We start from the raw sequence: 16,104 nt of genomic DNA on the forward strand, positions 1-16,104 counted from the left end.
GGCAAGGCAGCGGGTTAGGATGGTATTGCTGTAGAATTTATTAAAAAGGGGGTGACTGTATTGTTGACTGGTTGGTAAGGTTATTTAATGTATGTATGACTCATGGTGAGGAGCCCGAGGATTGGCAGAATGCTTGCATAGTGCCATTGTACAAAGGCAAAGGGGATAAAAGTGAGTGCTCAAATTACAGAGGTATAAGTTTGTTGAGTATTCCTGGTAAATTATATGGGAGGGTATTGATTAAGAGGGCGAAGGCATGTACAGAGCATCAGATTGGGGAAGAGCAGTGTGGTTTCAGAAGTGGTAGAGGATGTGTGGATTAGGTGTTTGCTTTGAAGAATGTATGTGAAAAATACTTAGAAAAGCAAATGGATTTGTATGTAGCATTTATGGATCTGGAGAAGGCATATGATAGAGTTGGTAGAGATGCTCTGTGGAAGGTATTAAGAATATATGGTGTGGGAGGCAAGTTGTTAGAAGCAGTGAAAAGTTTTTATCGAGGATGTAAGGCATGTGTACGTGTAGGGAGGAAAGTGATTGGTTCTCAGTAAATGTTGGTTTGCGGCAGGGGTGTGTGATGTCTCCATGGTTGTTTAATTTGTTTATGGATGGGGTTGTTAGGGAGGTGAATGCAAGAGTTTTGGAAAGAGAGGCAAGCATGCAGTCTGTTGTTGATGAGAGAGCTTGGGAAGTGAGTCAGTTGTTGTTTGCTGATGATACAGCGCTGGTGGCTAATTCGTGTGTGAAACTGCAGAAGCTGGTGACTGAGTTTGGTAAAGTGTGTGAAAGAAGAAAGCTGAGAGTAAATGTGAATAAGAGCAAGGTTATTAGGTACAGTAGGGTTGAGGGACAAGTCAATTGGGAGGTAAGTTTGAATGGAGAAAAACTGGAGGAAGTAAAGTGTTTTAGATATCTGGTAGCGGATTTGGCAGAGGATGGAACCATGGAAGCGGAAGTGAATCATAGGGTGGGGAGAAGGCGAGAGTCCTGGGAGCGTTGAAGAATGTGTGGAAGTCGAGAACATTATCTCGGAAAGCAAAAATGGGTATGTTTGAAGGAATAGTGGTTCCAACAATGTTATATGGTTTCAAGACGTGGGCTATAGATAGAGTTGTGCGGAGGAGGGTGGATGTGCTGGAAAAGAGATGTGTAAGAACAATATGTGGTGTGAGGTGGGTTGATCGAGTAAGTAATAATAGGGTAAGAGAGATGTGTGGTAATAAAAAGAGTGTGGTTGAGAGAGCAGAAGAGGATGTTTTGAAATGGTTTGGTCACATGGAAAGAATGAGTGAGGAAAGATTAACAAAGAGGATATATGTTTCAGAGGTGGAGGGAACGAGGAGAAGTGGGAGACCAAATTGGAGGTGGAAAGATGGAGTGAAAAAGATTTTGAGTGATCGAGGCCTGAACATGCAGGAGGGTGAAAGGCATGCAAGGTATACCAGGGTCGATGTGCTGTCAATAGATTGAACCAGGGCATGTGAGGCATCTGGGGTAAACCATGGAAAGTTCTGTGCGGCCTGGATGTGGAAAGGGAGCTGTGGTTCCGGTGCATTATACATGACAGCTACAGACTGAGTGTGAACGAATGTGGCCTTTGTTGTCTTTTCCTAGCGCTACCTCGCACACATGCAGGAGGAGAAAGATGTTATTTCATGTGTGGTGGGGTAGCGATGGGAATGAATAAAGGCAGACAGTATGAATTTGTCACTGTCTCCCGCGTTTGCGAGGTAGCGCTAGGAAACAGACGAAAGAAATGGCACAAACCACCCCCATATATGTACACATATATATACACACACAGACACATACATATATACCCAACACTGTCTGCCCCTATTCATTCCCATCGCCACCTCGCCACACATGGAATACCATCCCCCTCCCCCCTCATGTGTGCAAGGTAACACTAGGAAAAGACAACAAAGGCCCCATTCGTTCACACTCAGTCTCCAGCTGTCACGCAATAATGCCCGAAACCACAGCTCCCTTTCCACATCCAGGCCCCACACAACTTTCCATGGTATACCCTAGACGCTTCACATGCCCTGATTCAATCCACTGACAGCACGTCAACCCCGGTATACCACATCGATCCAATTCACTCTATTCCTTGCCCTCCTTTCACCCTCCTGCATGTTCAGGCCCCGATCACTCAAAATCTTTTTCACTCCATCTTTCCACCACCAATTTGGTCTCCAACTTCTCCTCGTTCCCTCCACCTCCAACACATATATCCTCTTGGTCAATCTTTCCTCACTCATTCTTTCCATGTGCCCAAACCATTTCAAAACACCCTCTTCTGCTCTCTCAACCATGCTCTTTTTATTTCCACACATCTCTCTTACCCTTACATTACTTACTCGATCAAACCACTTCACACCACACATTGTCCTTAAACATCTCACTTCCAGCACATCCACCCTCCTGCGCACAACTCTATCCATAGCCCATGCCTCGCAACCATACAACATTGTTGGAACCACTATTCCTTCAAACATACCCATTTTTGCTTTCCGAGATAATGTTCTCGACTTCCACACATTCTTCAAGGCTCCCAGGATTTTCGCCCCCTCCCCCACCCTATGATTCACTTCCGCTTCCATGGTTCCATCTGCTGCCAGACCCACTACCACATATCTAAAACACTTTACTTCCTCCAGTTTTTCTCCATTCAAACTTACCTCCCAATTGACTTGACCCTCAACCCTACTGTACCTAACAACCTTGCTCTTATTCACATTTACTCTTAACTTTCTTCTTTCACACACTTTACCAAACTCAGTCACCAGCTTCTGCAGTTTCTCACACGAATTCGCCACCAGCGATGTATCATCAGCGAACAACAACTGACTCACTTCCCAAGCTCTCTAATCCCCAAGAGACTGCATACTTGCCCCTCTTTCCAAAACTCTTGCATTCACCTCCCTAACAACCCCATCTATAAACAAATTAAACAACCATGGAGACATCACACACCCCTGCCGCAAACCTACATTCACTGGGAACCAATCACTTTCCTCTCTTCCTACACGTACACATGCCTTACATCCTCGATAAAAACTTTTCACTGCTTCTAACAACTTGCCTCCCACACCATATATTCTTAGTACCTTCCACAGAGCATCTCTATCAACTCTATCATATGCCTTCTCCAAATCCATAAATGATACATACAAATCCATTTGTTTTTCTAAGTATTTCTCACATACATTCTTCAAAGCAAACACCTGATCCACACATCCTCTACCACTTCTGAAACCACACTGCTCTTCCCCAATCTGATGCTCTGTACATGCCTTCACCCTCTCAATCAATACCCCCCCATATAATTTACCAGGAATACTCAACAAACTTATACCTCTGTAATTTGAGCACTCACTCTTATCCCCTTTGCCTTTGTACAATGGCACTATGCAAGCATTCCGCCAATCCTCAGGCACCTCACCATGAATCATACATGCATTAAATAACCTTACCAACCAGTCAACAATACAGTCACCCCCTTTTTTAATAAATTCCACTGCAATACCATCCAAACCTGCTGCCTTGCCGGCTTTCATCTTCCGCAAAGCTTTTACTATCTCTTCTCTGTTTACCAAATCATTTTCCCTAACCCTCTCACTCTGCACACCACCTCGACCAAAACACCCTATATCTGCCATTCTATCATCAAACACTTTCAACAAACCTTCAAAATACTCACTCCATCTCCTTCTCACATCACCACTACTTGTTATCACCTCCCCATTAGCTCCCTTCACTGAAGTTCCCATTTGCTCCCTTGTCTTATGCACTTTATTTACCTCCTTCCAGAACATCTTTTTATTCTCCCTAAATTTAATAATACTCTCTCACCCCAACTCTCATTTGCCCTCTTTTTCACCTCTTGCACCTTTCTCTTGACCTCCTGCCTCTTTCTTTTATACATCTCCCACTCATTTGCATTTTTTCCCTGCAAACCCGTACAAATGCCTCTCTCTTCTCTTTCACTAATAATCTTACTTCTTCATCCCACCACTCACTACCCTTTCTAATCAACCCACCTCCCACGCTTCTCATGCCACAAGCATCTTTTGTGCAAGCCATCACTGCTTCCCTAAATACATCCCATTCATCCCCCACTCCCCTTACCTCCTAATAAGATACAATTTAATATTCACTCCACATAATACCACAGATTAATAATTTCCTAAAGTTTTACCTTAAAAATCTTACAGTATGTATTGCTGCACCCTGTAGGAATGGGTATTCATGTGTGGTTATTCATTTCTCTCTATCTATCTATATCTCTGAAGCCCTTTCTAGTTAGAACTCCCTCAAAGGGGTGGCCATGGCAAGTCTCCATAACTAGTGAACTCCAGTGCTGCTTCTTAGCCTTTAGTGCTCCAACCTTTATATGCCACTGGCAGTGGGCAACTCAAGTACACTGTTTGCTGAAGCTCATTTCTCATGGATGTTATACTCATGCAGACTTCATTGGCTTCATGTAATGCTGAACATGTGGTCGGGATTCAATTAGAGCATAATACAATATAAGACAGCAGGAGCAATGAGGCCAATGGCATGCTTTTTCTTGGAATGTCGTGTAAGTGTGGTGATAGTAAGATTCTGTTTTCATTATCACTGTATGGTCAGCCAAATACCGGCTCGGAGTCATCATGAGTGCTTTATACGGATATCAAGCTAGGTATTAGTTGATAAGATTAAAAAGGAATTGCATCTAATACTTTGCCTTGGAGATAAGCTTTAAAATAATTTACTCAATATACCCAAAGCCATCATAGTCAATGCTAACAACATAAATAATAGATAGGAAAATGAAAATGTCCATTATCTGACCAGCCGACATTTTGCTATTAAGACACATTCTAACAGTTTATCAGATGTGCTTTATATGTTACTAATTCATAATCTCTTATTAAACCCTACTTATTAAAATCATAAGATGAGCTCACATACATTATGTTTCTTACCATGCAGCAGCAAACCTTTCCATGCTGTAGGCATTGCCGAAACCTAACAAGGACCACAGGTTATATTTCAACATGAAACAGTGGACAGGACACAATAACATGCTCTTACTTTATCCTAAGCAAAGCACCACCAAAATATAGTATCTACATTCCCATAATAAAGAATGCTTACTCACCAGAGCGCATTGTTGCACCTGTGGTGCTAAACCCACCCCTTCTCTTGACATCACATCTTTCCATGCACACTGCCACCCTATAGCAAACACCATACTTTTGTTACAGGCTGTAACCTGTGAAATATTAACATCCCAAAGTCTCTCTTTCACGCACCTATCAATTAACACGTGATTCAATAATGCTCTCTGGTCATCTCTCCTACTTACATATATATACTTATGTATGTCTCTCTTTTTAAACCAGGTATTCCCAATCACCAGTCCTTTTTCAGCACACAAATCTACAAGCTCTTCACCATTTCCATTTACAACACTAAACACCCCATGTACACTAATTATACCCTCAACTGCCAGATTACTCACCTTTGCATTCAAATAACCCATCACTATAACCTGGTCTCATGCATCAAAGCTGCTAACACAGCTGCTCTCAAAACACATGCCTCTCATGATCTTTCTTCTCATAACCAGGTGCATAGGCACCAATAATCACCCATCTCCCACCATCCACTTTCAGTTTTACCCATATCAATCTAGAGTTTACTTTCTTACACTCTATAACATACTCCCACAACTCCTGTTTTAGGAGTAGTGCTACTCCTTCCTTTACTCTTGTCCTCTCACCAACCCCTGACTTTACTCCCAAGACATTCCCAAACCTATCTTCCCCTTTACCCATGAGCTTCGTTTCACTCAGAGCCAAAACATCCAGGTTCCTTTCCTCAAATATACTACCTATCTCATCTTTTTCTCATCTTGGTTACATCCACACACATTTACACACCCCAATCTGAGCCTCTGAGGAGGATGAGCACTCCCCTTATGACTCCTTCTTCTGTTTCCCCTTTCAGAAAGTTAAAATACAAGGAGGGGAGGGTTTCTAGCCCCCCGCTCCCATCCCCTTTAGTCGCCTTCTACGACACGCGGGGAATGCGTGGGAAGTATTCTTTCTCCCCTATCCCCAGGGATCTCGTGCTTCATAACTCTAGATTTTCCTGTGGTAAGCTCTATCTACTAGACTTGCCTTTTGGCAAAATGGTAGGAGCAATAGAAGTAATAGGTAGAAACATTCAGGTAGGAGCATTAGAAAAATACATTAGGTAGTAGAAAGTAAAAATATTAGGTAGAAGCCTCTGCAAACACTGCTAGATTTGCCCTCTACTAATGGCCTTTTAAGGGGGAAGCACCAAAGGCTATGAAGCTGCACTGCAGTTCGCTGATTACAGAGATCCTGCTGCCATGACCACCCCGAGGGAGTCCCAGAAGGGAACAGGCATCAGAGATATAGACGGATAGATAGAATATATTCATATTCAAAGTCAGAACAATCAAATGTGTTCCAGGCTTTGAGCTCATCAACTAATTTAAAAACACTCAAGAATTCTCCTCTTGTAATCAATCACTGACTTCACTGGCAAATAACAACCCAAACCCTTAATCTCCCTTACCAGTGTCTCCATTAGTACACTATTATCAATGTATGGTAAAGCTGAGTTGAGAAAGGCAAGAGTACGAGCAGAGTTTGCCATGTTGCGCAGTTCTTCAAGAGTGGAAACACATGGAGGATGTGTTAACTCTTCTGAGCTGGGATTGTGACGCCATCCACAAGCTTCTTTGTGGCCATCAATGAGGCGTTTTTTAAGGAGCTGTAAAAATCTGGTATCTGTAAAAGAAAATGATACAACAGTAATCACATGCATTCATGATATGAATTACATGTATAAGTGACAACTTGTCAGTTAATTTCTTATACCCTATTATACCCAAGTACATATCCTGCCTTGGTGAGGCAACAATAAGAACAAATGAATTATGGCCTTGATTGTAATCATTCATTCTCAAGCTACGTACAAAATATTTTTTGTGAATTAAAAAAAAACAGTTTTTGAACGATTTCTAATTACTATCCCTCTGTAACTTTTAAACTTCCTCTGAATATATCATTTCATGGCAAGAAAAAAATAATAATGCAAGGTATGATAAAATTTCAGTCTCATTCAACATTAGGGTAAAAATGTAATGGCATGTGCACCTACATGTGCACTTCCCAAGCTCTCTCATCCACAACAGACTGCATACTTGCCCCTCTTTCCAAAACTCTTGCATTCACCTTCCTAACAACCCTATCCATAAACAAATTAAACAACCATGGAGACATCACGCACCCCTGCTGCAAACCAACATTCAGTGAGAACCAATCACTTTCCTTTCTTCCTACTCAAACATGACTTACATCCTCAATAAAAACTTTTCACTGCTTCTAACAACTTGCCTCCCACACCATACATTCTTAATACCTTCCACAGAGCATCTCTATCAACTCTATCATATGCCTTCTCCACATCCATAAATGCTACATACAAATCCATTTGCTTTTCTAAGTATTTCTCACAAATATTCTTCAAAGCAAACACCTGATCCACACATCCTCTACCACTTCTGAAACCATACTGCTCTTCCCCAATATGATGCTCTGTACATGCCTTCACCCTCTCAATCAATACCCTCCCATATAATTTCCCAGAGATACTCAACAAACTTTTACCGCTGTAATCTGAGCACTCACTTTTATCCCCCTTCCCTTTGTACAATGGCACTATGCAAGCATTCCGCCAAACATCAGGCACCTCACCATGAGTCATACATACATTAAATAACCTTACCAACTAGTCAACAACAGAGTCACCCCCTTTTTTAATAAATTCCACAGCAATACCATCCAAACCCACTGCCTTGCCGGCTTTCATCTTCCGCAAAGCTTTTACTACCTCTTCTCTGTTTACCAAATCATTCTCCCTAACCCTCTCACTTTGCACACCACCTCGACCAAAACACCCTATATCTGCACTCTATCATCAAACACATTCAACAAACCTTCAGAATACTCACTCCACCTCCTTCTCACATCACCACTACTTGTTATCACCTCCCCATTTCCCCCCTTTAATGATGTTCCCATTTGTTCCCTTGTCTTACGCACTTTATTTACCTCCTTCCAAAGCATCTTTTTATTCTCCCTAAAATTTAATGATACTCCCTCACCCCAACTCTCATTTGCCCTCTTTTTCACCCTTTGCACCTTTCTCTTGACCTCCTGCCTCTTTCTTTTATACATCTCCCACTCATTTGCATTATTTCCTAGCAAAAATCGTCCAAATGCCTCTCTCTTCTCTTTCACTAATAATCTTACTTCTTCATCCCACCACTCACTACCCTTTCTAATCTGCCCACCTCCCACGCTTCTCATGCCACAAGCATCTTTTGTGCAAGCCATCACTGCTTCCCTAAATACATCCCATTCCTCCCCCACTCCCCTTACGTCTTTTGTTCTCACCTTTTTCCATTCTGTACTCACTCTCTCCTGGTACTTCCTCACACAAGTCTCCTTCCCAAGATCACTTACTCTCACCACTCTCTTCACCCCAACATTCTCTCTTCTTTTCTGAAAACCTCTACATATCTTCACCTTTGCCTCCACAAGATAATGATCAGACATCCCTCTAGTTGCACCTCTCAGCATTTTAACGTCCAAAAGTCTCTCTCGCGCACCTATCAATTAACATTGTAATCCAATAACGCTCTCTGGCTATCTCTCCAACTTACATACGTATAATTATGTAAAAAAAAAAAAACATAAAACTTGGATTTACCTCAACCCAAGACTTACAAAAAAATAAGAAAATTTGTTTCAAAACTGTGTGCAATATATATCACTAAAACTTCTCCAAGCACCTATAGCTATTAAGAAGAAAACTTTTATCATGAGACACAAAAGCAATTTAATGCTACGAAACAAAAATGCCCAAATCATAAGAAGTCTAGGACTTACTAACTCCCAGTAAGATGCAAATGAGTTCAGTAAAGAGACCAGAGAAGCTTCCCTTACAGAATAAAGATTTAAACCAAAATCCAATGAAAGAAGTTCCTGTGGGGCACTCTTGGAGTATAACTAGCTTAGTTTTCAACATGGAAAACACTGAAGAACACCAAACAGAAAGAATTTGATACTTAAGAATTTGAATCTTCAAGGAAAGACTGGAAGAGGTTCCTATGTGATATCATCCAGAGTAGACAGATAAATATTATGAAGAGGACCATCTTTTAAGTGCTCTCCAAATCTCAGGCTGTAAAAATGTTTGAGAACATCCATGAGTAAATACCAAAATTCAGCTTCTACATGTGCTCCTGAACCATGTCTCAGGTGGTCTACAAAAGTTGAAGTATCAGCTAAAGATAACTGTAGAGCTGAAAAAGTTTCTGGCACAAAGGATCTCTCTCACTTTCGGCAACAAGAGTCGCCAAATCCTATAACCAAATGATTTGGAAAACTCTTCCCAGAAGATTTACCTTGGAAAATGAAGATAAATTTGGTTTTCATGGTTCTAGCCCAAGATCAGGGTGTCTGCTGCAACTGCCTTTGGTCAAACAATAAGGGGAGATTTTGGCAACAGGACATCTGCCTTAGATCCACAACATGAGCTAATGCTTTATTAAAAAGAACAAGCTGAATACATCTCCATCTATTACCTTTATGTTACCTTAGATAATAATCTTGATAAGGCATCACCTCATACATACAAATTCTTTGAATATAGAATGCCGAAGAAACAGGCTTTTTAATGCTGCATGGGTTTTCTCTCTTTCTCTCTCTAATAAAGGAAGGGATCTGCCAGCACTTAGTCCATATGGAAATGGACCATCACAGTGCTAATCATGAGAAATAGAATCCCACACGCTGGATTCAAAACATTTCAGGAAGTGAAGAATCATGGAACCTACAGCTCCTTCATGTTGATATGCAAAGACTTTTGTTCCTCCTTCTAAAAGCTTGGACTTACATGAAGTTCTGAGGAAAGGAAGCCCTATCCATGACTCAAAGCATCCATCCAAACCATCCAAAAGAGGTGGGAGGAGTTGTTCAAGGAATAGACCTTAGGAAATTCCTCAGATCTGTCCAAATGCCTAATGTAATGAAAAATTATGGGCGAAAAGGTTGCTAAGAATCTCTGTTAAAAAACAGATAACCTTGTTTAAACAAAATATCACCTTTATGAGCTGCTGTCTTGTCATGGCACTGAGCTTAGCTGCTTAAATCAACTCTCCAAAATGTGCTCTACTTAATATAGAGACACCTAGGACGAAAACCAAATTGTTTGGGAAACATTTGTGTAGTCCAAAAATTTGCCCCAGCTCCCACACGTAATAGAGCCACCCATTTATGCCCAGTTTATTCCAAACTAAGTAAAATTCTAAGTGGGAATTAGGGGAGGCTGATGATGAAAAAAGCTCTCTGAAAAGCATTCTGGATTGGCACATCCCTTGACTGACTTAATGATTATCAAAAATATCATTGAGGAAGTCTGGAATTAAAGCCTCAGAGAAGATAGTGTTTTCAGGATCAGAGGGACTGTCAGTCATGTAAATACTGGTGAGGCCATACACATCCCAAGGGGTAGCTATAAGCCATTCCCTAAACTTCTGCCCACAGAAGTGGTTAAGAAAATCCATACAAGTAAATCCCAAAATCCAGTACTACAAGGATGGTTTCCTGACAAAAAGGATGAGGTGGTCTAAAATAACCTAAGGTATCAAGCAATGAGTGAAAAGTTTTAGACACCTGGGAGTGGATTTAGCAGCAGATGGAACCATGGAAGCGGAAGTGTGTCATAGGGTGGGGGAGGGGGCGAATTTCTGGGAGCATTGAAGAATGTGTGGAAGGCGAGAACATTATCTCAGAGAACAAAAATGGGAATGTTTTGAATGAACAGTGGTTCCAACAATGTAACATGGTCGTGAGACACGGGCTATAGATAGGGTTGTGTGGAGGAGGGTGGATGTGTTGGAATATTTGAGGGCAATATGTAGTGTGAGGTGGTTTGATCGAGAAAGTAATGAAAGGGTAAGAGATGTGTGGTTATAAAAAGTGTGGCTGAGAGAGGAGAGGGTGTATTGAAATGGTTTGGTCACATGGAGAGAATGAGTGAGGAAAGATTGACAAAGAGGGTATATGTGTCAGAGGTGGAGGGAACGAGGAGAAGTGGGAGACCAAATTGGAGGTGGAAGGATGGAGTGAAAAAGATTTTGAGCAATCAGGACCTAAACATACAGGAGGGTGAAAGGCGTGCAAGGAATAGAGCGAACTGGAACGATATGGTATACCGGGTTGACATGCTGTCAGTGGATTGAACCAGGGCATGTGAAGCGTCTGGGGTAAACCATGGAAAGTTTTGTGGGGCCTGGATGTGGAAAGGGAGCTGTGGTTTCGGTGCATTATGCATGACAGCTAGAGATTGAGTGTGAACGAATGTAGCCTTTGTTGTCTTTCCTAGCACTACCTCGCGCACACGCGGGGGGAGGGGGGTGCCATTTCATGTGTGGCGGGGTGGCGATGGGAATGGATGAAGGCAGCAAGTGTGGATGTGTACACGTGCATACGTACATGTCCGTGTATGTTATGTATATATACAGTGAAATGTATAGGTATGTATATCTGCGTGTGTGAGCATTTATGTATATACATGTGTATGTGGGTGGGTTGGGCCATCCTTTCATCTGTCTCCCTGCGCTACCTCGCTAAAGCAGGAGACAGCAACTAAGTATATATAATATGAATAAATAAATCAAGCAACAAGTATGGCACTGTTGAAAGAGGCTCAAGCATTAAGACTGTCTGTCCACTCTGGATTTACCAGCATCACTAAACCCAAAAACTCTGGTGTGAAAATTTTTCCCAAAAGAATTATCAAGGAAAAAATATAAATCTGGTTCTGACAATTATCATCTAATGAAAGACAATTGCAAATGTCCCTAATCTAAAACTGAAGATGGATTTGTCACTAATAACACTGTTTTGATGACAAAGAAATCTATTTGGGTTGCCACTCCTACAAAAAGAATCCAATTAAAAGCATCTTTCCCTATAGATATTTCTGTTTATGCAGCAGTGTTAGTAATCAAATGGTTATCAGTCCTCACACTACAAACACTGCATACACCTCAGGGAGAAGAAGCTTAGAAAGAACGGCCTTTGATCTTTACTAAGGGGAGAATCTTTCCTAATAAGAGGCAGGCAGGGATTTCCAAGAGCCTTTCTTCATTAGAGGAGGAGAGCCACAAGTACTTTCCACTGGAAATAAAAATACACATCCTTGGCTCAGGACATTCCAGATGAAAAACCATAAAACTTACAGCACCTGGATTTGGCATCATGCTGGCCAATTTACTGTTGTCACTTATAATACCTTCATTCCTGTGTTTATCACTTGTTCCTAACTCACACTTTCACTTACCCATTAAGATCATTAAGAATTATGTTATTTGCCTTTCTTACTAACTGCTTGCACAGGACAAGGAACCTTTGAAAAAGAATAATGAATGTGTCAGCAAACTTAGCGCAATAAGAACTTTACAAAGCAAGAAAATTATACAAAATTACAATGTTCCAAATCATGCAAAAGTACTAACAGGCATCCCTATCGCTGGGATCTGGAAGAATGGCACAGACCACCTCCTGGCATGTAACACACTGGATGACATCCTTCTCTAACATCTGCCATCCCCATCTGGCACACTGTAGAGGACTGACTTCTAACACATTCCAGAGTCCAGGCCGAAACGAGTTCACACGTGAGTAAAATGCTTCAAGATTCTCAGGTTGAGTCTTGACTGCACTTGTAGAGGTACTATCACAATTTTCTTTATCATCACACCTGTAATAAATATACACTTCCAAGATAAAGTACACTAAACAATATATAATGATAGTATCACAAATAATAGGTTTAAGTAAATAAAACATTAAGTAAAACAAATCAAAAGATACTTTTAAAAACTGAAACAAATCAAAGATACTTTTAAAGACTAAATTACAAACATTCTGGAGGCAGGGGAGCATGAGAAGTAAATCAACTGCTTCTGTGGATAATACAGCTCTGGTGGCAAGCTCCAGATTTGCCAGGTGGAAGCAAAGTTTGGGAGTGTTCTAAAGAAGAAAGTGTACACTTAATGTGAAGATGCGAAAATGTAAAAAATGCTACAACAAAGCAATATAATGGGACTGTGTGAGTGAATCTGAATGGGGAGGACCTGGTAGAAGTGGAACATTTTAGATACATAGAAGTGGACTACTATCAACAAGCACCTAAAACGGGATTTTGCCTCAATAGCAGAGCTAGCAAACAGCGCTTAAGTGCTGTTCAACCACATTAACAGTATATAGCAGTAGCATGCTTAATGCTATCAATTCACTTTTTTTTTGAGAATTTTTGTAGTTGCTTTGACAAACAGCTACAACACCCTGCTTAACTGTCTCTCCATCTGCCCTCATGGTTTCCTATCCATATAGATCTGTATCACCCTTAATTCCACCAATCAACCACGTTTCTGTTAGGTTCAGTAGTAGCACTTCACCACCTTCCATATACTAAACTCATTAATATGGTTTTAATATGGGAGCAGCTAAATGAGTGTGTTAGCGGTTTTGATGCACGAGACCGGGTTATAGTGATGGGTGATTTGAATGCAAAGGTGAGTAATGTGGCAGTTGAGGGAATAATTGGTATGCATGGGGTGTTCAGTGTTGTAAATGGAAATGGTGAAGAGCTTGTAGATTTATGTGCTGAAAAAGGACTGATGATTGGGAATACCTGGTTTAAAAAGCGAGATATACATAAGTATACTTATGTAAGTAGGAGAGATGGCCAGAGAGCGTTATTGGATTACGTGTTAATTGACAGGCGTGCAAAAGAGAGACTTTTGGATGTTAATGTGCTGAGAGGTGCAACTGGAGGGATGTCTGATCATTATCTTGTGGAGGCTAAGGTGAAGATTAGTATGGGTTTTCAGAAAAGAGGAGTGAATGTTGGGGTGAAGAAGGTGGTGAGAGTAAGTGAGCTTGGGAAGGAGACCTGTGTGGGGAAGTACCAGGAGAGACTGTGTACAGAATGGAAAAAGGTGAGAACAATGGAAGTAAGGGGAGTGGGGGAGGAATGGGATGTATTTAGGGAATCAGTGATGGATTGCGCAAAAGATGCTTGTGGCATGAGAAGAGTGGGAGGTGGGCTGTTTAGAAAGGGTAGTGAGTGGTGGGATGAAGAAGTAAGAGTATTAGTGAAAGAGAAGAGAGAGGCATTTGGACGATTTTTGCAGGGAAAAAATGCAATTGAGTGGGAGAAGTATAAAAGAAAGAGACAGGAGGTCAAGAGAAAGGTGCAAGAGGTGAAAAAAAGGGCAAATGAGAGTTGGGGTGAGAGACTATCAGTAAATTTTAGGGAGAATAAAAAGATGTTCTGGAAGGAGGTAAATAAAGTGCGTAAGACAAGGGAGCAAATGGGAACTTCAGTGAAGGGCGTAAATGGGGAGGTGATAACAAGTAGCGGTGATGTGAGAAGGAGATGGAATGAGTATTTTGAAGGTTTGTTGAATGTGTCTGATGACAGAGTGGCAGATATAGGGTGTTTTGGTCGAGGTGGTGTGCAAAGTGAGAGGGTTAGGGAAAATGATTTGGTAAACAGAGAAGAGGTAGTAAAAGCTTTGCGGAAGATGAAAGCCGGCAAGGCAGCAGGTTTGGATGGTATTGCAGTGGAATTTATTAAGAAAGGGGGTGACTGTATTGTTGACTGGTTGGTAAGGTTATTTAATGTATGTATGACTCATGGTGAGGTGCCTGAGGATTGGCGGAATGCGTGCATAGTGCCATTGTACAAAGGCAAAGGGGATAAAAGTGAGTGCTCAAATTACAGAGGTATAAGTTTGTTGAGTATTCCTGGTAAATTATATGGGAGGGTATTGATTGAGAGGGTGAAGGCATGTACAGAGCATCAGATTGGGGAAGAGCAGTGCGGTTTCAGAAGTGGTAGAGGATGTGTGGATCAGGTGTTTGCTTTGAAGAATGTATGTGAGAAATACTTAGAAAAGCAAATGGATTTGTATGTAGCATTTATGGATCTGGAGAAGGCATATGATAGAGTTGATAGAGATGCTCTGTGGAAGGTATTAAGAATATATGGTGTGGGAGGCAAGTTGTTAGAAGCAGTGAAAAGTTTTTATCGAGGATGTAAGGCATGTGTACGTGTAGGAAGAGAGGAAAGTGATTGGTTCTCAGTGAATGTAGGTTTGTGGCAGGGGTGTGTGATGTCTCCATGGTTGTTTAATTTGTTTATGGATGGGGTTGTAAGGGAGGTAAATGCAAGAGTCCTGGAAAGAGGGGCAAGTATGAAGTCTGTTGGGGATGAGAGAGCTTGGGAAGTGAGTCAGTTGTTGTTCGCTGATGATACAGCGCTGGTGGCTGATTCATGTGAGAAACTGCAGAAGCTGGTGACTGAGTTTGGTAAAGTGTGTGGAAGAAGAAAGTTGAGAGTAAATGTGAATAAGAGCAAGGTTATTAGGTACAGTAGGGGTGAGGGTCAAGTCAATTGGGAGGTGAGTTTGAATGGAGAAAAACTGGAGGAAGTGAAGTGTTTTAGATATCTGGGAGTGGATCTGTCAGCGGATGGAACCATGGAAGCGGAAGTGGATCATAGGGTGGGGGAGGGGGCGAAAATTTTGGGAGCCTTGAAAAATGTGTGGAAGTCGAGAACATTATCTCGGAAAGCAAAAATGGGTATGTTTGAGGGAATAGTGGTTCCAACAATGTTGTATGGTTGCGAGGCGTGGGCTATGGATAGAGATGTGCGCAGGAGGATGGATGTGCTGGAAATGAGATGTTTGAGGACAATGTGTGGTGTGAGGTGGTTTGATCGAGTAAGTAACGTAAGGGTAAGAGAGATGTGTGGAAATAATAAGAGCGTGGTTGAGAGAGCAGAAGAGGGTGTTTTGAAATGGTTTGGGCACATGGAGAGAATGAGTGAGGAGAGATTGACCAAGAGGATATATGTGTCGGAGGTGGAGGGAACGAGGAGAAGAGGGAGACCAAATTGGAGGTGGAAAGATGGAGTGAAAAAGATTTTGTGTGA

At 41.5% G+C, this 16,104-nt stretch overlaps 1 protein-coding gene across 1 annotated transcript in view; it reads right to left on the reverse strand.

The window, feature by feature from the left end:
* LOC139761972 (uncharacterized) overlaps positions 1-16,104 on the reverse strand; it is a 41,966-nt gene that overhangs the window by 18,476 nt on the left and 7,386 nt on the right. Inside the window, exons 2-3 of the mRNA XM_071686707.1 lie at positions 12,617-12,861; positions 6,601-6,815 (exon numbers count right to left, since the gene is read on the reverse strand). Coding sequence (XP_071542808.1) covers positions 6,601-6,815; positions 12,617-12,861 — 460 coding nt within the window. The remainder of the gene's footprint in view (positions 1-6,600; positions 6,816-12,616; positions 12,862-16,104) is intronic.

This window comes from Panulirus ornatus, chromosome 42 (genome assembly GCF_036320965.1).
Source record: "Panulirus ornatus isolate Po-2019 chromosome 42, ASM3632096v1, whole genome shotgun sequence".
NCBI lineage: Eukaryota > Metazoa > Arthropoda > Malacostraca > Decapoda > Palinuridae > Panulirus > Panulirus ornatus.